Consider the following 26,947-nt stretch of genomic DNA (forward strand, 5'->3'; position numbering starts at 1 on the left):
TTGGTGAGCATCTAACAATCATAACGCTTACAAGTTTAGTACGGCCAAACTTTTGGCCTTTCTACAACAAAGCCTGGACTTGGTTCTTCGTCTGGCCTCCATCAAGGTTCATATTTCTGCTTTGTCAGTTTGGTTTCAGAGAAAAATTGCGACCTTACCTGATGTGCATACGTTCACTCAGGGTGTGTTGCGGATTCAACCTCCTTATGTCCCGCCGGTGGCTCCTTGGTACTTGCCGGTGATTCTGGAGGCGTTGCAAGGGTCTCCGTTTGAGCCTTTTGATTCTGCAGACCTTAAGTGGCTTTCTCTTAGGGTATTGTTTCTGCTGGCTATTGACTCTGCTAGACGGGTGTCGGATTTGGGTGCCTTGACTTGTAGGTCACCATATCTGATTTTTCACCGTGATCGGGCGGTTCTTAGAACACGTCCCGGGTATTTACCTAAGGTGGTGTCTTCTTTCCACCTTAATCAGGAGATTGTGGTTCCGGCCTTTGCCTCTCCTGATTTGTCTTCCAAATAAGGTCTTTGGATGTGGTACGGGCTGTCCGTATCTACGTGAAGAGAACTGCCTCCATCAGGAAGTTGGATTCTCTCTTTGTACTATTTGGTTTTCACAAACGTATAGAGAAAATAGATAGAGTGCGCTGTCAAGAAGCTGCTGGTGTAGGGGTGGTAAATCCCCAATATAATAGATATACAATACAGATAGTGGTCACCAGCGCTAGGTTGTAGGAAATAAAATTAATACTCTAATTTGTAAATAACTCAGGACGGTAGGTACTGTTGAAAGTAATATACAATAAATTTAATATAAATAAGATTATAAAATCACAGATGCCTATACATCATAATTAGAAGTTAAATGATCATTTAAAATGGCACATCTGCATATACCCTCAGTGCAATATAATCATACCCCGGCTAGGACTTCCTCTGGAATTGAGTCCATGAATGTGTTTTGGAGAATTTGATGAAAGCAGTGGAGTGGTAGAATGTCCCTTTTAAGCATACAAATGCAGGCGTTTTCAAGCGGATAGGGAAACTCCAATTTCTCCTCAAATGGAAATGTCCAGGGAAATGCTGTCCAATTGGTGCCGTATGGGTGATGAAGATAAAAAGATCCAGGAATGTTGAGGGTAATTTTGAAGATGTGTCCGGCAGTCTCTAACTCAACGCGTTTCGCTGGTGTTGACACCCAGCTTCCTCTTCCTCTTCATCACCCATACGGCACCAATTGGACAGCATTTCCCTGGACATTTCCATTTGAGGAGAAATTGGAGTTTCCCTATCCGCTTGAAAACGCCTGCATTTGTATGCTTAAAAGGGACATTCTACCACTCCACTGCTTTCATCAAATTCTCCAAAACACATTCATGGACTCAATTCCAGAGGAAGTCCTAGCCGGGGTATGATTATATTGCACTGAGGGTATATGCAGATGTGCCATTTTAAATGATCATTTAACTTCTAATTATGATGTATAGGCATCTGTGATTTTATAATCTTATTTATATTAAATTTATTGTATATTACTTTCAACAGTACCTACCGTCCTGAGTTATTTACAAATTAGAGTATTAATTTTATTTCCTACAACCTAGCGCTGGTGACCACTATCGGTTTTCACAAACGTGGCTGGCCTGCTCACAAGCAGACCTTGGCCAGATGGATTAGAATGGTGATTGTACATGCTTATGTACAGGCTGGTCGCCCAGCTCCTGCTACTATTAAGGCCCATTCTACTCGGTCGGTTGGACCTTCTTGGGCGGCCCGCCGTGGTGCGACCTGTGAACAATTGTGCAAGGCGGCTACGGGGTCCTCAGTGAACACGTTCATAAGGTTCTGTGCCTTCGATACTTCCGCCTCTCAGGATGCTTCCTTTGGATGCCGGGTTCTTGTGCCCGCTACAGTGCGTCCCCTGCCATAAGGAACTGCTTTAGGACATCCCCGATGTTAATCCTTGTTGAGCCCAGTGTACCCCGCAGCAGAAAATTAGATTTATGCTAAGAACTTACCGTTGTTAAATCTCTTTCTGCGAGGTACACTGGGCTCCACAAGGCGCCCACCCTGACGCACTTGGCTTCTTTGGGTTGGTATGGCATTATCCGCTGACACCCTCTCCTGTGGTGAGAATGTGGTTATATGTGGCTACTAACGATTGTTGTCTATTTTACCTGCTACTGCATTGGGCTGGTTAACAAAACTGAGCTCCTGTGCACGGAGGCGGGGTGATATAGGAGGCGGCGCTGTGCATCTTGGGAAGAAGGTCAAAGCTTTGAGCCTGTTGGTGCCTCGGATCAAGATCCTACTCTACACCCCGATGTTAATCCTTGTGGAGCCCAGTGTACCTCGCAGAAAGAGATTTAAAAACGGTAAGTTCTTACCATAAATCTCGTTTTCAGTGTACTGATATGTACTAAACATTCCATCTGTTATTCATAATAAGCCTGGTGTCTTTCCATAACAATATATGTAGCTATAGAGCGGTCCGATACCAGCAGTGACGGAGCACGTAATAATTAGCTGTACAGTGATAAAGATTATAGTGTCTATAGTTTTAAAAAAAAAACAAATATTAACTCTCGGTCATTAGGTCGACATGGAAAAAGGCCAACATGAGGATTTAAAATAAATAAATAAATTGGTGTAGTTTTCTTTGCAAAGTAACCGGGAACCTCAGTTAGTGCAGCGTGTCGGGCAAGGTGCCTCGCTCCTCTACCGCTGCGCTCTGTACAGGTTACTATTCCCAATCGTAGTCCACGTGGATTGTCAAGTATGAAAAACTTCAAAAAAATGGTTAAAAAAACCCCAACAACGCAGGTCGCCATTTTCATGTGTCGACCTTTGCTATTTCGAACTAGTGACTATGTCGACCTAATGTATGACAACTAATCGTGGTCGACCTAATGTTGTCGACCTAAATGCCAGATACCTTTTGTGTCAACACAATATGTTGCTGTTAATATATATGTATATCTTTTAGGGGCAGATGTATTAAGCCTGGAGAAGGCATAAAGATGTGATTAACCAGTGATAAATGCAAGGTGATAAACGCACCAGCCAATCAGCTCCAACATGTAAATTAACAGTTAAGATCTGATTGGCTGGTGCCTTTATCGCCTTGCATGGTGTATCACTTCCTTATGCCTTCTCTAAGTTAATACATCTGCTCCTTGAAGGCATAAGGAAGTGATAAACCAGTGATATGTGCAAGGTGATAAAGGCTCCAGCCAATCAGCTCAAATATGTAAATTAACAGTTAGGATCTGATTGGCTGTGCCTTTATCACCTTGAACATATCACTGGTTTATCACTTCCTTATGCCTTCTCCAGGTTAATACATCTGCCCCTTAGTGTCTAGTGTTTCCTTCTCCAAGAAGAGGGAGAGGAGGTTGCCTGTCTGGGGATAGAATAACGTTGCTGTAGTAGCAATGAAAGTTTATTATTCCTGGGGAAATTATGTGCAAAATCTAGAAATGTGTCCAGTGTCCACCTGTACAGTAACTGCGTGCCTGGCAGTGCTGTATTTTTACAACTTCCTGTGACTTTTTATTTATACAGGCATTAAAGGAAAAAAGAATGTAGAAAAAGGAGCATCTTCTTGTTAGTCCGCACGTAGTAAATATACACTGATTTAAATGCTGATATTATCAGCACAGCTTCTTACTAATGCATCCATTAATATATGTATATATTATAAAGTGCAGTTCCTTGCTAAAATATAAATATTGTTAAGTGCTGGTGCCGTTGTTGTATACAGGTTGAGTATCCCTTATCCAAAATGCTTGGGACCAGAGGTATTTTGGATATGGGATTTTTCCGTATTTTGGAATAATTGCATACCATAATGAGATATCATGGTGATGGGACCTAAATCTAAGCACAGAATGCATTTATGTTACATATACACCTTATACACACAGCCTGAAGGTCATTTTAGCCATTATTTTTTTTAACTTTGTGCATTAAACAAAGTGTGTCTACATTCACACAATTCATTTATGTTTCATATACACCTTATACACACAGCCTGAATGTCATTTAATACAATATTTTTAATAACCTTGTGTATTAAACAAAATTTGTGTACATTGAGCCATCAAAAAACAAAGGTTTCACTATCTCACTCTCACTCAAAGAAGTCCGTATTTCGGAATATTTGGATATGGGATACTCAACCTGTATTTACATATACACCAACAGTCGCTGCCACCACCAGGCTTCTTCTCCTGCACCGGGAACCACGTACTACTTGGTGTGTGTACCTGCTGCAGCACCTCTTTTCTGGGTCCTCATGACTGGTTATTGTGGGTCATGGCTGCTGCCTAGTAGTCAGAGTAACATACACAGCACAGGACAGCCGGGGAATGGCTGAGTGTTAGGTCTTATCTGTAGGTACCAGAGGTACAGCAGGTGCAGGCGTCTTGTCTGGGCGAGTAGTGTCACATGGGGCATTTCTGCCATTGTCTATACACTTACACAAGTTACTATGTGGTAATTGTGGCCACTGTTCCTGTAACATGTCCAGGCTGAGTCAGTGTGTGACCTACATGTAACCTTGTACTCGGAGGCAGGCGGTGGTCTCCTCATTACTCAGTAGGGAAGTCCTCACCTCCCCACTGACTGTACATAGAATCACTATACTTACTGTAATGTAATGTTCTGTATCCATTCCCCGCAGGTGGGTGCAGCTCTAGAACTCCCGCAGACCCCTGTGAGACCCCTCTGTACTCTCCGGGCTGTATAGAGGAAGAGAACAGGACTGTGACACAGGAATATCAGGTAGAGGAACCTGCTCTGACCTCTCCTCCTCGCACATCCGCTCCTCACATTGCAGGATATTGTGTTATTCCCATGTCCCCGCCCTGTGTGTGTCCTATAGAGATGTCCCGTGTAACGTGTGGGTGGGACACGTATGTGACACATGTTCTTGTATGACAGGATGAGCCGGGACACGTGATATATCACCGGCAGTGTAAGGAAGAGGCCGTTCCTGCTGAGATCAGCCCAGGTGAGAGACGCAGACGCTCTGGGGATATAATATTGCTGTATGGGGAGAAGTATTTATATTACTGGAGATGTGGCTTATATGTGACGTTACATACATGGGAGGGAAGAGCAGCTTATCTCAGCGCTATAACATGGAACACATGACAAGATACTGAGACAATTGTACATTACAGCCGCCATCTTTACCATGCAGTGACACGTCTCTTCATTCTGATGTCACCGCGCTGCACACAGAGGTTTAGGAACCTGGTGACACCCAACTAGACACCTTCTGTATAACCAGCCGCACTGACTGCTGGGGGTGCCCTCTACACCTGAGATCATTCCCAGCGCTGCAGGTCTCCGGGGTGGGGTTCTGGTTCTCAGTTCCCTGCTCTAGCAGGCACAGTAAATACCACAGAAACAGCCAGTTACTCCATATGGAGCGATGCCCACAACATGTCCTTAGATGTGATACAATTTGTCCAGCAGAATGTCTCCCGTGTAGAGATCATCAATATCTCATCCCAGACCGGATCTAAATACCGTCTAGCTGATCTTCTGCTGCTACTTTTACTAAGTGCCCGGTACCCACAGGAGTAGTCCTGCCTATTGGGTCCAAGGGGTGGTGGTCTCTGCTTACTGGAGATGGGAGGGAGGAAGGTTCTGTGCAGTTACCGCCTGCTGATCCCAGAGTCTAGTACAGTCCTAGGGGAGAACATTAGGTGCTGGTGGAGTTATCCTTCCTCCAGATCTCAGATAGGGCCCAGTCACTCCCAGCATTACCCCTGACACGCTGTGTCACATGCAGGGACGTCACCTGTTACATCCTGCCTGGGAAATCCTGGTAATCAGGGGGTGAAATAGGGCAGACCACCGGGCGGCATGTAAGAAGGTCAGAGCCCAGTGGTGCCCTCTAAGAGATCAGTAGTGCAATCCCCGGGTAACACATGAGACATCACATATAATCCCACCCATAGTCTCAGTGTAATGTAGTCCTGTGGAAGTAGCGTTAGGGGTAGTAGTACAATACCCCCTCCCCTGGTCTCATCACAGTAAGTATAACAATCTACATTTCCCCGTCGCTGCTGACTGCGGCGCTGCAGGAGAATGGACCATTAGCAGTGATCGGGATAAGGTTTTATTTGCAGGACTTTGGTTCTATGTTACTCCACCATATCCATCACTATAATGTGTGTGTGTGTGTGTGTGTGTGTGTGTGTGTGTATCAGCTGAGGTCTTCTTCTGCATTATCATTTATACATCTGTGTCTATTCCCCATAGGTGGGTGTAACCTTACACACCCCGCGGACCCATGTGACACCCCTCTCTATACTCCGGGGTGTATGGGAGAAGAGAACAGGATGATCAGCCAGGATTATCAGGTAGAGGAACCTGCTCTGACCTCTCCCAGCTCCTCACATGTCTCACATTGCAGGATATTGTGTTATTCCCATGTCCCCGCCCTGTGTATGAGTCCTATAGAGATGTCCCGTGTAACGTGTGGGTGGGACACGTATGTGACACATGTTCTTGTATGACAGGCTGTGCCAGGAGACGGGATGTGTTACCAGCAGTGTAAAGAAGAGGACGTTCCTGCTGAGATCAGATCAGGTGAGAGAGACGGACATGCAGACAATGGGCCTAATTCAGATGTGGTTGGAGTTGCTATCACTTCCTTGGAAGCAGCAGTGATATCGCTGTATGGTGATGCAGCAGGAGGGGTAGAATAATGTTGCATTAGGCGGTGATAATCTGCCCATGGCAGCGGTTACACTACAGGTAAAGGCCGGTGACTGGTGTTGCCTCCTGTGGGGAGTTTGCGTCAGATAAACAGGGAGGAAAGGAAATGAGATTAAGATGGCTGCCTAAAACCGTCACGCAGTCTGTGCAGTGTGTCTCACAGCGCTATAGGGATCCGGTCACCATACTGCCAATCGGGAAACCGGTTGTCGGAATATCGATACCAGAATCCCGGCACTGTTCAGGAGACCGGCACCGGATCTCCGCCATAGATCAAAATGCCAGAGCCGAAATTCCAACTACCGGCATCCAGATCGTATGTATTCCAGGCCAGGTTAGGGTCATGCCGCAGAGGTGGGGAGGGATGAGTTTAAGGTTAGGCTATGGGGGAACGGTTAGGGTTAGGCTGCAGCGGAACAGTTAGGGTTAAGTTGTGGGAGTGTGGATTTAGGTTAGGCTGTGTGGGGGGTGGAGTTAGAGTTAGGAAACACTGGGGAGGATTAGGCTGTGGGGGAGGATGGGTTAGGGCCAGTGGGGTAGGGTGTTAGTATACTTACCGCACAGGTGGCGGAATCCTGCGCGTCGGGATGATGCTATCCGGATTCTGTCCGCCGTCATCCCAAGCGCCAGGATACCGATATCTACCCCAAACTTCCTCCTGCTTCTAGAGGAAGGGTCACCACATTGGTGTAACATCCAGGAGCCAAACCGTCGCCCCACACACAATATATGATAGCTTGTAGAGGAAACGCAGACTTGCATGAGGTAAACAAGCCTTCGACTGGGAGAGGACAGGGGGGGGTCAGTACAGTTATAGCCTCTGTATAATCGGAATTACCGTTCCTGATAAGAACCCCCCTTTCCTGTCCCCTTCATTATGGCCAATATAAAGCAGACTTGCCGGTAGCATGGTCCCTATATCTCACTTACTGTACAGAAGACCCACCCTGATCCTGTAGAAGATTTACCAAGGCTAAGAATGTATTCCCATGTAGGCTGTGCCTGTCCTTTCCCTGCCTATGACTAGAACACTTAGTACATACTTTTCAGGAATAGGTCTATTCTTGGTTTTCTTGGTTTCGCATACAAGACCCCAGAGGATCCATATTCCTCTCCACCCCTTTTGGGGTACAGGTGGAGTAGTGCGCTATTGCAGAACATCACAGATATCCCTCCCTCCTTCCCACGCAGGACTCGGCCATGATACATTCAGGATAAATAATAAAGGGCAACCACAAAATCATGAAACAAAGTGCAAGCCCAATTTCCCTATACTGCTGGGGCTGCCGTACTTCCACCGATATATCTAGTCGCTAGGACTGAGATCTTTGGCGCCATGGCGACCGGTAATTGTCAAAAATATTACTGCAATTTGGATAATGCCTCCGCTCTTCCATATAAGCCAGTGGAAGAGGGAAATGTAAGTATGTGAGAGAGAGAGAAACTGTCTGTGGCCAACACGTATGGCCGGATATTCCTCCTGTCACTGTCAGTGTAACATATGGGAACACGTATGGCCGGATTTTCCTTCTGTCACTGTCAGTGTAACATATGGGAACACGTGTGGCCGTATATTCCTCCTATCACTGTCAGTGTAACATATGGGAACACGTATGGCCGGATATTCCTCCTGTCAGTGTAACATATGGGAACACGTGTGGCCGGATATTCCTCCTGTCACTGTCAGTGTAACATATGGGAACACGTGTGGCCGGATATGCCTCCTGTCACTGTCAGTGTAACATATGGGAACACGTGTGGCCGGATATTCCTCCTGTCACTGTCAGTGTAACATATGGGAACACGTGTGGCCGGATATTCCTCTTGTCACTGTCCGTGTAACATATGGGAACACGTATGGCCGGATATTCCTCCTGTCACGGTCAGTGTAACATATGGGAACACGTGTGGCCGGATATTCCTCCTGTCACTGTCAGTGTAACATATGTGAACACGTATGGCCCGGATATTCCTCCTGTCAGTGTCAGTGTAACATATGGGAACACGTATGGCCGGATATTCCTCCTGTCACTGTCAGTGTAACATATGGGAACACGTGTGGCCGGATATTCCTCCTGTCACTGTCAGTGTAACATATGGGAACACGTGTGGCCGGATATTCCTCCTGTCACTGTCAGTGTAACATATGGGAACACGTGTGGCCGGATATTCCTCCTGTCACTGTCAGTGTAACATATGGGAACACGTGTGGCCGGATATGCCTCCTGTCACTGTCAGTGTAACATATGGGAACACGTGTGGCTTGATATTCCTCCTGTCACTGTCCGTGTAACATATGGGAACACGTGTGGCCGGATATTCCTCCTGTCACTGTCAGTGTAACATATGGGAACACGTGTGGCCGGATATGCCTCCTGTCACTGTCAGTGTAACATATGGGAACACGTGTGGCCGGATATTCCTCCTGTCACTGTCAGTGTAACATATGGGAACACGTGTGGCCGGATATTCCTCCTATCACTGTCAGTGTAACATATGGGAACACGTGTGGCCGGATATTCCTCCTGTCACTGTCAGTGTAACATATGGGAACACGTGTGGCCGGATATTCCTCCTGTCACTGTCAGTGTAACATATGGGAACACGTGTGGCCGGATATTCCTCCTGTCACTGTCAGTGTAACATATGGGAACACGTATGGCCGGATATTCCTCCATTCACTGTCATTGTAACATATGGGAACACGTGTGGCCGGATATTCCTCCTGTCACTGTCAGTGTAACATATGGGAACACGTGTGGCCGGATATTCCTCCTGTCAGTGTAACATATGGGAACACGTGTGGCCGGATATTCCTCCTGTCACTGTCAGTGTAACATATGGGAACACGTGTGGCCGGATATTCCTCCTGTCACTGTCAGTGTAACATATGAGAACACGTATGGCCGGATATTCCTCCGGTCACTGTCAGTGTAACATATGGGAATAATGACTACTACACAGAGACACTGCCCCTTCTGTCTCTGCCTTTGTGTGTCTGTGTGTAACACTGTCTGCTTATTGTCATACACAGGAACTGAGGCCGGTGTAGAGCTGGATGCTGGTGATCATCGGGGGCTGCAGGAATTCCTCCCAGAGTCCAGTGCAGGTCAGTGATGCTCACTCTTCTATAATGTTACATCTATCACATTGCCGGACAGAATGGGAGATTATAGACTGTGCACGGCGGCTGTTCTGGGTGTAAGACGCTCCTAATGCAGCTCCCTGTTCTGTAATATATTGGGGAGAATAGATGTCTGATCGTCGGGTAAGAAAGGGATCGGGCTAATCCTCTGGTCACATATAATGATGAGAGGCCGTGATTCCGCCTGTAGGGGGCAGTATGTGAGGAGCAAGGACAGATACACAAATAGCTATAGGTCACCTTACAGCAGAGGCTGTCACACTGCTACATGGCATCACTCAGCTGACTGCTACGTCTAGGTGGGTTTTCCAGGTCATCCCTAGGACGTCACCCACATAGAGATATTGTCATGTTCCCCCCTATGGACAGGAACTCCCCTCCAGCCCCTCATCGGGGACGGAGAGCAGGGTGGGGGGTCCATTAGGACATGTAGTAATCTGCACCCTTACCGCAGGTTGGTGGTGTTTGTGCTCCTATTGGCTGTGATGGTGAGCAGCACTAAGGGTTCCAGCAGTATCATCCGGTACTGTAGGCAGGTCACCCTCCCTGTGTGACAGCAGTGGTGTTACATGGCCCTGGGCTCTCATTGTGATAGTGCAGACCTGTAAGCGTCCTTTCAGGGAAGTACCAGTAACTAGCGGCAAGAGCGTGGGGGAGTGTAACAGAGAGGAAGGGGAGGGGCTTTCCTATGGCGTCAGAGCGTACATGCGGGTTGCTGGGTGTGTCGCCTCTCTCCCTCTCACCTGGCTGCGCTGTGTAAAATGCCGAGGTATGTGCTGATGCCAGATCACAGATGTGACCTTGGACAGACTTACTCCAAGCATACCCTTCCACATCTGCAGTATATGCGCCTAATTTATGACAAGTCATCGTCCGCGTGTATTTGCCCCTGCCCTGTTACAGGCGCAGCAGATTTACCTCGTAGAGTGTGTATACTGGCTTGTCTGCATGTGCTGCATGTTTGTGCTGATCTTTCCTTATCGGAGAGCGTCCCTACCCTTCCCAAAAAATTAAATAAAATCTTAATTTACCATTGAGGAGACTGGATACTTGAATATTATACTTAGTAAATACTGGAGTAACAGAATGTGTTCTCTTCAAACTGTTTATCACCCCTAGTTGTGTAGACAGGTCATTATGGATTTGGCTAATCCAGCTGGAAATTCAGTTGAGGACTATGAGGAAGCTGTACTAATCTGTGATAAAAGTAGAGAAGTGAGCCAGAGGAGAAGTTGCCCATGGCAACCAATCAGCATTGACGTAACCTTTATAATTTGCTTACTATAAAAGTATAGAGAGCAGCTGATTGGTTGCCATAGGCAACTTCTCCACTGGCTCACTTCTCCACTTTTATCATTGCTTAGTACTTGACCCCCTATGACTCCCACGGCAGAGGTCCCAGCCATGTAACACTAAGCCAGCGGTCTCCACCACGGGCTCCTCAGTGGACTCTGTCAGAGTGGTGTCAGGAGCAGCCGCCTCTCCCACTGGCCCATTACAGCGCTATGGTTACAGACCTGGGGATGTGTCATCACTTCCAGGCTTCTACATCAGATTCCAAATTTAATTTCTCTTTCTTGTGCAAAACTGGACAGAATTCTAAAGGAAACCTAAGAAAACATTTAAAAAACAACAAGGATAAAGCAATAGACAAGACATCCAGTGGAGAATGATACTAGATAGGTGTGAAGATCATTTGGGAACGATTCAAGTTGTGCTTAGTTCAACTTAAGGGTTCCCGGGGAGTTGTGTCTGTGCTGGTGATTTGTTGGCTGCAGCCATCTTTGCAGAGACCGGAGTCTTCCCACACAGAAATATAGGGAAATTGTAAAAGGCCCCATACACTAGAACGATAATGCCCGATTTCATCTAATTTCGGACATTCGGGCCGATATATATCGGGTGAAATCGGGAATTTTGGAGGTGTATCCGATCCGCTCCGATGCTCGTTCCCGTGAGGGTCGGATCGGCTCCCCATGATCGTTAGTGCTGCACTCGTGATATGTCAGTTCCCGCAGGCATGGCTGGGATCACATACGATATATCGCATGCAAAATGTACCAATTCGTATGGAACCACTCCCGGGAAGCTCCCGGGAGAGTTCAAGGGAAATCGCCTCCGACTTCAGCCTCAGACATATCGTTGTAGTGTATGGGGACCTAAACATTGTCATCTATGAGATGGGTAATAAGTGTGGGGAAGTTGGGACTTCTGCCGTCTCAGGAGAAATTATATAGGAGACATCCTAGACTTTTAGCAGCTGAGACACTGGGAACCCCCCAAATAATCCCGTGATTGCAGAATCAGTCCTGGATCTCTATCTGAGAGGCTCTGTCGGTCCTAGAATTGCATTTAGTAACTGTGAGAGCCTGGGATTACAGGCAGGACTGTAGACCACAGAGTGAGACATTCACATTGCTGAAGATGGCTTTATCATGGTGGAAGGAATCAGTCAGTCAGTCTGAGCAATGAGTGTCCTATAGTTTTCTCTGGACCTCATTACTAGATATATGGGGGATGGGCGCACCTTAAGGACAGGTAAGTCCAGGGGCAACGGTCTTCAAACCAGAAGCCATCATCAGATTCCAGATCACCTCTACCCATCTGGAAAGTAGTGAAGCACCTCAGGGGCAGGATGATCTGGAGACGTGTATGTACCAGTCACACAACAGGACAGGCGGCACAAGGAGAGCAGCATATGAAGGCTCTATCTAGAAGTCCCCATACCTGAATATGTTCTAGGATTTCCCATGTTACCAGAACAATGCCAGGCTTACTGGCAGAGGTGGTAGGAGAAACATAGGGTAGATGATTTGTGCTACACAGTTCTCTCGGCTCTACTGGATGGGAAAGTTCTGCAAGCAGCGGTCGCTCTACAAAGATGTCTCCTGTTACAGTCCTGGTGGGCTCTGTCCTGGTGAGGGCCAGGAGTCCGATTGTATCTCCTCCCAGGAATCCTCCAGGACAGCACTTCTTGTGCCCAGTCTCTCTCATTTATTAGGCATGTTGTGTAAGTAGTATATGGTTCCCCCTCACCGGCAGGCCCTTTCTGACAGGATTGGGGTCTGTTCCTGTAGAAAAGTTCATGTGACAGCAACTCTTTGTGGCTTCTCTCCTGGAAAAGGAGTTACTTGTGCATCTGGTTTTCCACCTTCAGATTGCTTTATCCTAATGGCTTCTATGCGCCCTCTTGCAGCTTCTGCATGACCAACAATTTTATTTCTGTTGTGCTGGGATACGACACACAGAGGCTTTCTAAATAATGTTGTATTCAGTGCATATACCACCATAGAGCCGTGTTGTGTTCAGGGGTAATGGCTCTGAAGGACTCTAAAGAGATGATGATGATGATGATTGATTATTATTTTCTCTAACGTCCTAGTGGATGCTGGGAACTCCGAAAGGACCATGGGGAATAGCGGCTCCGCAGGAGACTGGGCACAACTAAAGAAAGCTTTAGGTCACCTGGTGTGCACTGGCTCCTCCCACTATGACCCTCCTCCAAGCCTCAGTTAGATCTTTGTGCCCGGCCGAGCTGGATGCACACTAGGGGCTCTCCTGAGCTTCTAGAAAGAAAGTATATGTTAGGTTTTTTATTTTACAGTGAGACCTGCTGGCAACAGGCTCACTGCACCGAGGGACTAAGGGGAGAAGAAGCGAACCTACCTGCTTGCAGCTAGCTTGGGCTTCTTAGGCTACTGGACACCATTAGCTCCAGAGGGATCGACCGCATGGAACTGGCCTTGGTGTTCGTTCCCGGAGCCGCGCCGCCGTCCCCCTTACAGAGCCAGAAGCAAGAAGAGGTCCGGAAAATCGGCGGCAGAAGACTTCTGTCTTCACCAAGGTACCGCACAGCACTGCAGCTGTGCGCCATTGCTCCTCATACACACTTCACACTCCGGTCACTGAGGGTGCAGGGCGCTGGGGGGGGGCGCCCTGAGAAGCAATAAAAACACCTTGGCTGGCAAAACAATCACAATATATAGCCCCAGAGGCTATATATGTGATAAATACCCCTGCCAGAATCCATAAAAAAGCGGGAGAAAAGTCAGCGAAAAAGGGGCGGAGCTATCTCCCTCAGCACACTGGCGCCATTTTCTCTTCACAGTGCAACTGGAAGACAGCTCCCCAGGCTCTCCCCTGTAGTTTTCAGGCTCAAAGGGTTAAAAAGAGAGGGGGGGTACTAAAGTTAGGCGCAATATTGTATATACAAGCAGCTATTGGGGAAAATTCACTCAGTTATAGTGTTAATCCTCACATTATATAGCGCTCTGGTGTGTGCTGGCATACTCTCTCTCTGTCTCCCCAAAGGGCTTTGTGGGGACCTGTCCTCAGTCAGAGCATTCCCTGTGTGTGTGCGGTGTGTCGGTACGGCTGTGTTGACATGTTTGATGAGGAGGCTTATGTGGTGACGGAGCAGATGCCGATAAATGTGACGTCGCCCCCTGTGGGGCCGACACCAGAGTGGATGGATAGGTGGAAGGTATTAACCGACAGTGTCAACTCCTTACATAAAAGGATGGATGACGTAACAGCTGTGGGACAGACGGCTTCTCAGCCCGCGCCTGCCCAGGCGTCTCAAAGGCCATCAGGGGCTCAAAAACGCCCGCTCCCTTAGATGGCAGACACAGATGTCGACACGGAGTCTGACTCCAGTGTCGACAAGGTTGAGACATATACACAATCCACTAGGAACATCCGTGACTTGATCCCGGCAATAAAAAATGGGTTACACATTTCTGACATTAACCCAAGTACCTCTAAAAATGGGTTTTATGTTTGGGGAGAAAAAGCAGGCAGTGTTTTGTTCCCCCATCAGATGAGTGAATAAAGTGTGTGAAAAAGCGTGGGTTCCCCCGATAAGAAACTGGTAATTTCTAAAAAGTTACTGATGGCGTACCCTTTCCCGCCAGAGGATAAGTTACGCTGGGAGATATCCCCTAGGGTGGATAAGGCGCTCACACGGTTGTCAAAAAAAAATAAAAAAATTTAAAATAAAATAAAAGGGTGGCACTGCCGTCTTAGGATACGGCCACTTTGAAGGTACCTGTTGATAAAAAGCAGGAGGCTATCCTGAAGTCTGTATTTACACACTCAGGTACTAGACTGAGACCTGCAGATCGTGCTGCTGCAGCGTGGTCGGTGACCCTGTCAAACATACTAGTTTGCTAACATAAGAACATATTAAAGACATCGTCTTATATATGAAGGATGCACAGAGGGATATTTTGCCGGCTGGCATCCAAAATTAATGTAATGTCCATTCTGTCAGGAGGGTATTAGAGACCTGTCACTGGACAGGTGATGCTGACTTTAAAAGGGATTCTGCCTTATAAGAGTGAGGAATTATTTGGGGATGGTCTCTGGGACCTCGTATCCACAGCAACAGCTGGGAAGAAAATTTTTTACCTCGGGTTTCCTCACAGCCTAAGAAAGCACTGTGTTATCAGGTACAGTCCTTTCGGCTTCAGAAAAGCAAGCGGGTCAAAGGCGCTTCCTTTCTGCAAGAGGGAAAAAGCTGCACCAGTCAGCCAGTTCCCAGAATCAAAATTCTTCTCCCACTTCCTCTGAGTCCACCGCATGACGCGGGGGCTCCACAGGCGTAGCCAGGTACGGTGGGGGGCAGCCTCAAAATTTCAGCGATCAGTGGGCTCGCTCACAGGTGGATCCCTGTTTCCTTCAAGTAGTATTTCAGGGGTACAAGCTGGAATTTGAGATGTCTCCCCCCCGCCGTTTCCTCAAATCTGCCTTGCCGACAACTCCCTCAGGCAGGGAGGCTGTGCTAGAGGCAATTCACAAGCTGTATTCCCAGCAGGTGCAAGGTGCCCCTACTTCAACAAGAACGGGGTTACTATTCCACACTGTTTGGGGTACCGAAACCGCACGGTTCGGTGTGACCCATTTTATATTTAAAATCCTTGAACACATACATAAAAAAATTCAAGTTCAAGATGGAATCGCTCAGGGCGGTTATTGCAAGCCTGGACGAGGGGGATTACATGGTATCCCTGGACATCAAGGATGCTTACCTGCATGTCCCCATTTACCATCCTCACCAGGAGTACCTCAGATTTGTGGTACAGGATTGCCATTACCAAGTCCAGACACTGCCGTTTGGACTGTACATGGCACCGAGGGTGTTTACCAAGGTAATGGCCGAAATGATGATACTCCTTCGAAAAAAGGGAGTTTTAATTATCCCGTACTTGGACAATCTCCTTATAAAGGCGAGGTCCAAGGAGCAGTTGTTAGTCGGGGTAGCACTATCTCGGAAAGTGCTACAACAGCACGGTTGGATTCTAAACAGTCCAAAGTCACAGCTGGTTCCTACGACACGTCTACTGTTCCTGGGGATGGTTCTGGACACAGACCAGAAAAAAGTGTTTCTCCCGGAGGAGAAAGCCAAGGAGCTGTCATCTCTAGTCAGAGACCTCCTGAAGCCGAAACAGGTATCGGTGCATCATTGCACGCGAGTCCTGGGAAAAATGGTAGCTTCCTACGAAGCAATCCCATTCGGCAGGTTCCATGCAAGAACTTTTCAGTGGGACCTGTTGGACAAGTGGTCCGGATCGCATCTTCAGATGCATCGACTGATAACCCTGTTTCCAAGGACCAGGGTATCTCTACTGTGGTGGCTGCAGAGTGCCCATCTTCAAGAGGGCCGCAGGTTCGGCATACAGGACTGGATGCCAGCCTTTGAGGCTGGGGGGCAGTCACACAGGGAAGTCTCCTGACTTTGGTCAAGTCAGGAGACTTCCCTACACATAAATATTCTGGAACTGAGGGCCATTTACAATGCCCTGAGTCAGCCAAGCCCTCTGCTTCAAAACCAGCCGGTACTGATCCAATCAGACAACATCACGGCAGTCGCCCATGTAAACCGACAGGGCGGCACAAGAAGCAGGATGGCGATGGCAGAAGCCACAAGGATTCTCCGATGGGCGGAAAATCACGTACTAGCACTGTCAGCAGTGTTCATTCCGGGAGTGGACAACTGGGAAGCAGACTTTCTCAGCAGGCACGACCTCCACCCGGGAGAGTGGGGACTTCATCCAGAAGTCTTCACACTGATTTAAATCGTTGGGAACGGCCACAGGTGGACATGATGGCGTCCCGCCTAAACAAAAAACTAGACAGATATTGCGCCAGGTCAAGGGACCCTCAGGCGATAGCTGTGGACGCTCTAGTGACACCGTGGGTGTACCAGTCAGTTTATGTGTTCCCTCCTCTGCCTCTCATACCAAAGGTACTGAGAATAATAAGAAAACGAGGAGTAAGAACAATACACGTGGTTCCGGATTGGCCAAGACGAGCGTGGTACCTGGAACTTCAAGAGATGATCTCAGAGGACCCATGGCCTCTGCCGCTCAGACAGGACCTGCTGCAGCAGGGGCCCTGTCTGTTCCAAGACTTACCGCGGCTGCGTTTGACGGCATGGCGGTTGAACGCCGGATCCTAAAGGAAAAGGGCATTCCGGAGGAAGTCATTCCTACGCTGATTAAAGCCAGGAAAGATGTAACTGCAAAACATTATCACCGCATATGGTGGAAATATGTTGCTTGGTGTGAGGCCAGAAAGGCCCCAACAGAGGAATTTCAACTGGGTCGATTTCTGCACTTCCTACAGGCAGGAGTGACTATGGGCCTGAAATTAGGCTCCATTAAGGTACAGATCTCGGCTCTGTCGATTTTTCTTCCAGAAAGAACTAGCTTCACTACCTGAAGTTCAGACATTTGTATAAGGAGTGCTGCATATTCAGCCCCCTTTTGTGCCCCCAGTGGCACCTTGGGATCTCAACGTGGTGTTGAGTTTCCTAAAATCACATTGGTTTGAGCCACTAAAAACCGTGGATCTAAAATATCTCACGTGGAAAGTGGTCATGTTATTGGCCTTGGCTTCGGCCAGGCGTGTATCAGAATTGGCGGCTTTGTCATGTAAAAGCCCTTATCTGATTTTCCATATGGATAGGGCAGAATTGAGGACTCGTCCTCAGTTTCTCTCTAAGGTGGTATCAGCTTTTCACTTGAACCAACCTATTGTAGTGCCTGCGGCTACTAGGGACATGGAGGATTCCAAGTTACTGGACGTAGTCAGGGCCTTGAAAATTTATGTTTCCAGGACGGCTGGAGTCAGGAAAACTGACTCGCTATTTATCCTGTATGCACCCAACAAGATGGGTGCTCCTGCTTCTAAGCAGACTATTGCTCGCTGGATTTGTAGCACAATTCAGCTGGCGCATTCTGCGGCTGGACTGCCGCATCCTAAATCAGTAAAAGCCCATTCCACAAGGAAGGTGGGCTCATCTTGGGCGGCTGCCCGAGGGGTCTCGGCTTTACAACTTTGCCGAGCTACTACTTGGTCAGGGGCAAACATGTTTGCAAAATTACTACAAATTTTATACCCTGGCTGAGGAGGACCTTGAGTTCTCTCATTCGGTGCTGCAGAGTCATCCGCACTCTCCCGCCCGTTTGGGAGCTTTGGTATAATCCCCATGGTCCTTTCGGAGTTCCCAGCATCCACTAGGACGTTAGAGAAAATAAGATTTTACTCGCCGGTAAATCTATTTCTCGTAGTCCGTAGTGGATGCTGGGCGCCCATCCCAAGTGCGGATTGTCTGCAATACTTGTACATAGTTATTGTTAACAAAAGGGTTATTGTTGAGCCATCTGTTGAGAGGCTCTGTTATGTTCATACTGTTAACTGGGTATAGTATCACGAGTTATACGGTGTGATTGGTGTGGCTGGTATGAGTCTTACCCGGGATTCAAAATCCTTCCTTATTGTGTCAGCTCTTCCGGGCACAGTATCCTAACTGAGGCTTGGAGGAGGGTCATAGTGGGAGGAGCCAGTGCACACCAGGTGACCTAAAGCTTTCTTTAGTTGTGCCCAGTCTCCTGCGGAGCCGCTATTCCCCATGGTCCTTTCGGAGTTCCCAGCATCCACTACGGACTACGAGAAATAGATTTACCGGTGAGTAAAATCTTATTATAATGTTTATATAGCACTCTTCTGCAGCAGGATTCAAAGTCGCTTTAAAAGCATCCTAAACATAGCACAGAAGTAGTGTTCATTCTAGCACCCTGCACCTTTCAAATCCTGTGCAGTTCCTCTTTCCTGCCTGGGGTGTCACTCTCTGCTCTGGTGCTTCTCGGCACACACAGGTCTGTATCACAGCACTGAATAACAGATCAGAGTGTGCTGAGAAGCATCACAGCAGAGAGCGACACCCCAGGCAGGAAAGAGGAACTGCACGGATTTTGAAAAGTGCAGGGTGCTAGAATGAACACTAACAGAGGTTTAGTATTACAGCGCAAAGAAAGCAAACAGAAAAACAATGAACATAAGCGAATATTACTAGCAGAATGAGCTTATTGTAGGGTTGGTGCTACTGTTTTGATTAACAAGTTCCACAGGTTACATAACCCACCCACAAAAGGTACCGTGCGTGACGGCCATATTGGGTGCGCTACGTAGGTTATCCAGGATGCAATATTCAATGTCTATCACACAAAATGGGTTGTAATGTACTAAAGCTACAGGTAGAACTCTTACATGAACATCAGCTTCTAACCATCCACAGATGTGCCAGGTGAGGCAGCCATCTTGCGCACACAATTTCGGAAGTGGAATGTCCCATCAGCATGGTACCCGCTGCGATGCCCCATTTGAATTCCGATAATTCATGTTGCCATCCCATGAGCAGCCTGGCCACTACACAACTTGGTCTGCGCCTAGCGTCACCCTTACTCGAGTGTGTGTACTTGTTGCATACAACAGTTTGTTGAGGGCAACTGGGCTGGAGACTACCCTCGAACCCAGTCTCTGAAGTACATGGTAACAACATAATAATAACCAAGGTGGTATAAGAAGAAAAAGTAGTAATACTACGTAATGGGGCAGATGTATTAACCTGGAGAAGACATAAGGAAGTGCTAAACCGGTGATAAGTGCAAAGTGATAAACGCTCCAGCCAATCAGCTCCAATATGTAAATTAACAGTTAGGAGTTGATTGGCTGGTGCGTTTATCACCTTGCACTTATCACTGGTTTATCACTTCCTTATGCCTTCTCCAGGTTAATACATCTGCCCCAATGTGAGCAGGCCAATCTCCAAATGTTTAAAATCCGGTTGTAACTTCATGCTTCAGGTGAAATGCTTAAGATGAAGGCTTTAGTATGGCAGTCAGGTGTGTGTGCAGGCTTTTAAATCACTTTTGTAGGAGATGCTGTTGTATAAGGTGTGTGATGTGTATATGAAACATAAATGCATTTCATGTTTAGATTTAATCGCATCTCAAAGATTTCTTATTACGGTATGCACATATTCCAACATATGGAAAAATCCAAAATACTTCTGGTCCCAAACATTTCAGATACAAGAACTTGTATCGTCCTCTAACATGAAATAGAAATATCACATTATATTAAGTTTATTTCTGCTGCGGGGTACACTGGGCCCCACAGGGAATTACATTGGGGTGTAGAGTAGGCTCTTGATCCGAGGCACCAACAGACTCAAAGCTTTGACTGTTCCCAGAATGCATAGCGCCGCCTCCTCTATAACCCCGCCTCCGTGCACAGGAGCTCAGTTTTGTAGTTGGTGCCATGCAGTAAGCAGGCACATAACAGGGGGGCTGCTCCAGCTGCCCTGAGAAGAAGCTTTTAATGAAAAATGAAGACTTCAAGGGTTGCAGCAGAGACACTGACTGTGTTAGATGTCAGTCAGACATCTCCTGCTGCAGCTCCATCACCTCCCCCAGCGGCGCTGTATACTCCCGCGCCCTGTATACTTCCGCTGCCGCTGTTCTCCTGGATCACATGGCCGCACTCAGGGAGGAGGTAAGTGGGTCCCTCCAGCAGGACCCGCTGTAAATCGCGATCCAGCGCGGCAGGTGGACACTGTGGCAGTACAGGGACCCCACTAGACCACCAGGGCAAGGGCATAGGTCGGTTTTCTCTCATAAACCGTTTATATAAGCCCCAGTACCCGGTGGTGAAGTCCAGCAGGGGGATAAGGCTCTGACCTGTAGCCCCTCCCCCAGCCCCAAGATCCTACTCTTCACCCCAATGTCATTCCCTGTGGAGCCTAGTGTACCTCGCAGAAAGAGATTTAACAACGGTAAGTTCTTACCATAAATCTCGTTTTCTGTTTTATTCAAACATTCAGCAAACAAGTCAGACCCCGTTTACACTGAACCTGGGTCAGCCCATGCATGACCTATGGAATTCATCAAATACGTCAAAATGAATAATGGGGGGAAAAAATACACCCAAAAGTTTTATGAAGGTACAATAAAAAAAAATAATATCTGATGAATTAATCAACAACAAAAACTATACTAGCGGTTAATATTTCAATGCAAATAGCGGTCTTGGTACTCGGCTACGTGCATCTCCATGACCTTCGGGATGGTGGTGAATACAGCCATTGGTGCCTTCAAACTCACTGTTGCTAGAGGTCATCTGGGGTCTGGACTGGTGAGGATGGGCAGCAACTGACGGGGTTTGTCAAAGCCTTGTTCCCAAAATGATTGTCGCAGAGCTCATTCAACGGCCAATGTATGTGCGCTCAACACTTTTTCACTTGTTATGGTAGTGGATCTTTGTGAATTACTTACAGAGGGCTTTCATCTTGTTAACAATCTGATGTTCTGCACCCTCAGTGGAGCCAGAACCTTCTGATGAAATCGTTCTAATGCTATAACGGAGAAACATGTTAATGAAATTGGTACTGGTGCTGAGAGTAAACCGATTGTTTTGGACTGTTGGCCTCCACCTACTCCAGATATCCAGCTACACACGGGCGCATCACAGCCGTATGACAGGTGATCTCAGCCGGGGGCTGTCCTACCATATTTGGTTTGTTCTGGCTCGAGCAGACTGAGACCACATATCCAGCTTTTGTTCCGGCTAAAGATACAGCTTGCAGTGTATAGCCACAGTCGTCGGCCGCTCCATTCAATAAGAGGCATCACGTTCCAGCCTGCGGTGAGGTGAGGTGAAAACATTGCACTGACCTTACCGGTCACTGTAATTTGTATAAACCCCATACCACGCCAGCAGTATAAAAGTGAAGTATAGCGGCAAATGGTTAATACCGGGTCCTGGTGAGTGCACACATCAGGATAATTTGGATCTAATGACTGCAGCTTTTGTATCCATTTAAATATCTGGACTCTCAATAATAGCAAACTTGCTATAGTCAGTGTATATATCCTTATACACAAAGAATTCCTAGGATATAAAACTAACTGGATATCAAGTAATTCTGGCCAAACAAGACTATTAAGATACATAATATATGGCTATGGACTGCCTATACATTTATGAACTTTAAGAATAATTTGGAGCCATACAGTTTATCAGTATCAATCGAGGTGTCTTTCAGCTTTTTTTAAAGTGCCATACATGCATAATTTATGTATATAAATGTGATTATTTTTATCTATATTTACTTTTTAATATATCTAATAAATGTGATTGGAATTTAAGCGCTCTCTATTAAGTACCTTACATCTGGGGTCTGGACTGGTGAGGATGGGCAGCAACTGACGGGGTTTGTCAAAGCCTTGTTCCCAAAATGATTGTCGCAGAGCTCATTCAACGGCCAATGTATGTGCGCTCACCACTTTTTCACTTGTTATGGTAGTGGATCTTTGTGAATTACTTACAGAGGGCTTTCATCTTGTTAACAATCTGATGTTCTGCACCCTCAGTGGAGCCAGGCTTTTGGATCTGTTACAGTAAACCGTAGCATCTATAACGGCGCCAGTCATCTGACACCGTATCTCCTGCTCTCCACAAAGGATCCCTTCCTCTAGCCCGGACCTCTTCCTCTGTCCAAGTGGCCATTGGTTTGGTTTTTTAAGCTGCGGCTGCACAAAACTGCTGTCTTTGCAGTGCACTTGTCGCCCTGATACCTGTCACATTTCTTTTATCTCTATTCCTTTTCTTGTTTTTGTCTACAGGAGTCTGAATCTCACTTCTGGTATCAGGCTTTGTTCTGGAGTGGGCATTGTGACAGTGCTGGTAACCGAGTTCTGTCTCCCTGGCCGCAGCCTTATAATGAAGGGGGTCACCAGGCATCTGCGGGTGCTTTGGGGCCCCATATCCCCCCTTTTAATGTGCCGCATTATCTGACTGGCGGCACCACTATTGGGAGCAGCAGATATATATACTCACCCCACATGCAGCATAAGTCATATTGTGACACCATAATAACTGTCTGCAGTCAACAGTGAAGTATGGTGGAGGTTCCTTGCAAGTTTGGGGCTGCATTTCAGCAAATGGAGATGGGGATTTGGTCAGGATTAATGGTGTCCTTAATGCTAAGAAATACAGGCAGGTACTTATCCATCATGCCGTACCATCAGGGGGGCATCTTATTCTGCAGCAGGGCAACGACCGCAAACATGCAGCCAATGTCATTTAGAACTATCTTCAGCGTAAATCAGAACAAGGAGTCCTGGAAGTGATGATATAGCCCCCACAGAGCCCTGATCGCAACATGATCGAGTCTGTCTGAGATTACATGAAGAGACAGAAGATCTGTAGTTGTTTGCAACAACCTCCCTGCTGAATTCCTTCAAAAACTGTGTGCAAGTGTACCTAGAAGAATTGATGCTGTTTTGAAGGCAAAGGGTGGTCACATCATATTTTTTATTGATTTAGATTTCTCTTCTGTTCATTCACTTTGCATTTTGTTAATTGATAAAAATAAACTATTAATACTTCTGTTTTTGAAAGCATTCTTCCTTTGCAGCATTTTTTTCACACCTGCCTAAAACTTATGCACAGTACTGTACAACGTGTTCCTAGTAAATTACACCGGTCTCATTGGGTGTAGCGTTAAAGTGTACTTTCTGCGTGGAGTGATTCTGCATGGAGTTAGTGGGATCATCCCCAGCTGTATCCTGTACATGTGATTGTGTCTACACCATCTGTATTCCAGCAGGGCTGGCGATGAGTTACACCCCGTCCTTCCTGCCCCGGCTGATCTCACTCTTATCACCAAATCTTCCAGAGCACTGTTATTATTTATAGATATCTCCGTGACTTCTACTCACCATACTGGCTCACTTCCCAGTATACAGTACCTCTTACCTCTCTGACCGGGCATTATGTAGAATATGTTCCATCAATTTTCCAGGGCAATCTGTGTAGCCTGGAGTCCTAGATCTCTGGATATGACGCCTCCCTTTTCCCCCAGGCCTCTAAGCAGCACACAGGCCGCCATAATCCAACGCTGCGTCTTTCTGCCACCGTCACTGTGAGTCACAGACCAAACGCTATTACATATCACAGCGCTGGGGCTGATCATCCATAGGATAAGGCAGGAGGAGATTCTCCCCACCCCTGCCTGGTGTAGAGTGAGCTGAGACGCGGTAGTGTAAGATAGAGGCGGGTGTGTGATGGGAGATATCCCCAGGACAGATTGGGATCCCATCTAAAAATTTAACACGGACATTCCTCTGTCTTTCCGTCCCCTTCTTCTTGGTGTTTCCACCACCCATTTGAGTAACAATGGCTCTGGAAGACTCCCCATTGTTTAATAAGAGATGGCTGCATCCATTGTGCCAGTGTAAACAGAATGACGTGTCACCCACTATTACATTTGTAATATGTGCTAACTACACAAGCTCCAATGTAATGTGGGAAGGACAGGTGTAACGTTTAGGGAACAAATCCATATGAGACTGAATAAGGTGAATAAAGCCCTATGTCTGAGTTGTACATGTGTATAATTTGTCACACATGATGACGCAATGTATAGAGGGTTTATCTTAGTACGTTTGTCCCCAACAGGTCCGCACGCCTCCTCACACTATCCTGAGAAGACGCATCAGTGCTCGGAGTGTCAGCAATGTTTCCCTAATCATTCAGCCCTCGTCACCCATCAGCAGACGCATAGCGCCAGTAATCTATATAGGTGCTCTGTTTGCGGAGTGCGTTTCAGCTCCGTATTGGCTTTTACTGACCACCAGCGATGTCACACTGAGGACAACCTGTTTCACTGTGGGAAATCCTTTCATCAGAGGTCACATCTCCTGTACCATAAGAGGACTCACACCGGGGAGAGGCCATTTTCATGCCAGGAGTGTGGGAGATGTTTTACCAGACAGTATGGCCTTACTATGCACCAACGGATTCACTCTGGCGAGAAACCTTTTAAGTGCACGGAGTGTGGAAAGCGTTTCGCCCAGAGAGCCAGCCTTGTCAAGCATCAGCGCACTCACACCGGGGAGAGACCGTTCGCGTGTTCTCAGTGCGGCCGCTGCTTTTCCCAGAGCTCAGATCGTGTACAACACCAGAAAAAATCACACTGGGGGGAAATCTTTTGTGTTCTAGGTGAATAAACATTGGGATACATCAACAAGGTTGGCTTACGTATCACAGACTACGTGGACTTGCATTATTTATCCACAAAATGCATTTTAGTCTGCAGGCCAACTATCTGGTATTGGTAATTGTGTGTGCTAAAGGGATTATGTCCCATTACCGATCCATCTAAGAGTGTTCCCTATAGAAGTGATCACTTTTGGAGGTCGCTCTTTGCTCATTTAAACGTTTAGATTTTTATTCTACTAATATAATCGTAGACTTATGAGTGAGAGTATAGCAACGTTATCTTATTCCATGTAATCCTTTTGTATGTTTGAATGTCATTAATCAGTTGAAGAACATCTAGAATGTCTGTTTTCCAAAAGTGCAAATTGCAGGTTGAAAATGCACCTGTTCCAAATACAGATGTGTCCTCTTACACCTTTGCTCCATGCCCTACAAGCCGCGTTACACATAACGTGTGAGTGCCGTGTGACTCTGTAGCGCTGAGCATCTTCTTTTGCATCGAAAATGCATCTTAGATGCAATTTAGTGTAATAGGACCCACGAGCAGCTTCTGCTGATTAAAATGATATGCAGCATAAGAAAGATTGAAAAAAAACAATTTTTCCCGACGCCGATCAAATACCCGGTAATTATAGCAGAATTGCCGCAGCTTTCTACAACAGGGAAACTCAACCCTTCAAATAAACCACAAAACAAACATATTCTGATTTTCTGAAAATTACTTTTCCATCCAAGTCTACTGCTTCTTTTAACACCCCGTCTAACTTGAGCAATTCTGAGTTCTTCTTAATGATTCTTCTAATCTCATATTTATTTATTTATTTATTAACAGTTTCTTATATAGCGCAGCATATTCCGTTGCGCTTTACAATTAGAACAACAGTAATAGAACAAAACTGGGTAAAAACAGACAGACATAGAGGTAGGAAGGCCCTGCTCGCAAGCTTACAATCTATACATATGAACAGTTATTAAATTTAGTCGTAAAGAGTGCTGATCTTTCCCCTTTCTCTAGTTTTCGTCTATCTCTTTCTCATCCTTTTTACAATTTTTTCTTTTTTGTCCCATCTCCAAAAGAATATTTCTATCTATTTTTCTAACCTCATTCAGAGCTATTTGTACAATACCATTCGGATATCCTTGTTCCAAATATGATTGAAACATATTAATTGCTTGTCACTCAATGATTCTTCCGCTGTTTTGTAATAGGTAACTTTGTTACAGATTTGTAATAATTGCATTTCTTCCTTTCCAGCTTGCAGAGACTAAATAAATATAGATAAGCTTTATAAAATCTAAAAGGATCTCAGCAGACTGGAAAAATATATATATATGTCTATTTAAAAATAGGCATTTTGGGAAAGGTGTGATATATAATATTTTTATCTTACTGGTATGTTCTAAATTTTATTAATAAAGAATTTTATATGAGTATGCAGCTTGCCAGCACTCTCTAGTTTTGTTTGTTTTGTGATATGCAGCATGCCTATTCTGTGTGTGACTGTATTTGCATACAAAATGCTACGTTAGTGTTTTCCTGGAAATATACACACAGAAAATAGGCATGCTGCATAGAATTTTAATCCGCACAAGCTGCTCGTGCGTCCTAAGACATTACATTTTTGCTGCAAAAGGCGCTTAAAAAAGACACTCAGAGCTACAGAGTCCCGCCACGGCATGGCGTGACCTGAAGGGCTATTTAGCGTGACTGCAGCAAGGATG

At 46.4% G+C, this 26,947-nt stretch overlaps 1 protein-coding gene across 11 annotated transcripts in view; it reads left to right on the forward strand.

Moving 5' to 3' along the window:
- Nucleotides 1–26,947, forward strand: part of LOC134995897 (zinc finger protein 768-like) — a 923,052-nt gene that overhangs the window by 258,396 nt on the left and 637,709 nt on the right. For 9 of the 11 annotated variants that reach the window (XM_063951146.1, XM_063951150.1, XM_063951149.1 and 6 more), the window contains 5 exons: nucleotides 4,682–4,782; nucleotides 4,942–5,011; nucleotides 6,274–6,374; nucleotides 6,534–6,603; nucleotides 9,767–9,841. In XM_063951146.1, the coding sequence (XP_063807216.1) occupies nucleotides 4,682–4,782; nucleotides 4,942–5,011; nucleotides 6,274–6,374; nucleotides 6,534–6,603; nucleotides 9,767–9,841 (417 nt within the window). The remainder of the gene's footprint in view (nucleotides 1–4,681; nucleotides 4,783–4,941; nucleotides 5,012–6,273; nucleotides 6,375–6,533; nucleotides 6,604–9,766; nucleotides 9,842–26,947) is intronic. The other 2 variants (XM_063951148.1, XM_063951151.1) reach the window with 2 other exon arrangements.

This window comes from Pseudophryne corroboree, chromosome 2 (assembly GCF_028390025.1).
Source record: "Pseudophryne corroboree isolate aPseCor3 chromosome 2, aPseCor3.hap2, whole genome shotgun sequence".
NCBI lineage: Eukaryota > Metazoa > Chordata > Amphibia > Anura > Myobatrachidae > Pseudophryne > Pseudophryne corroboree.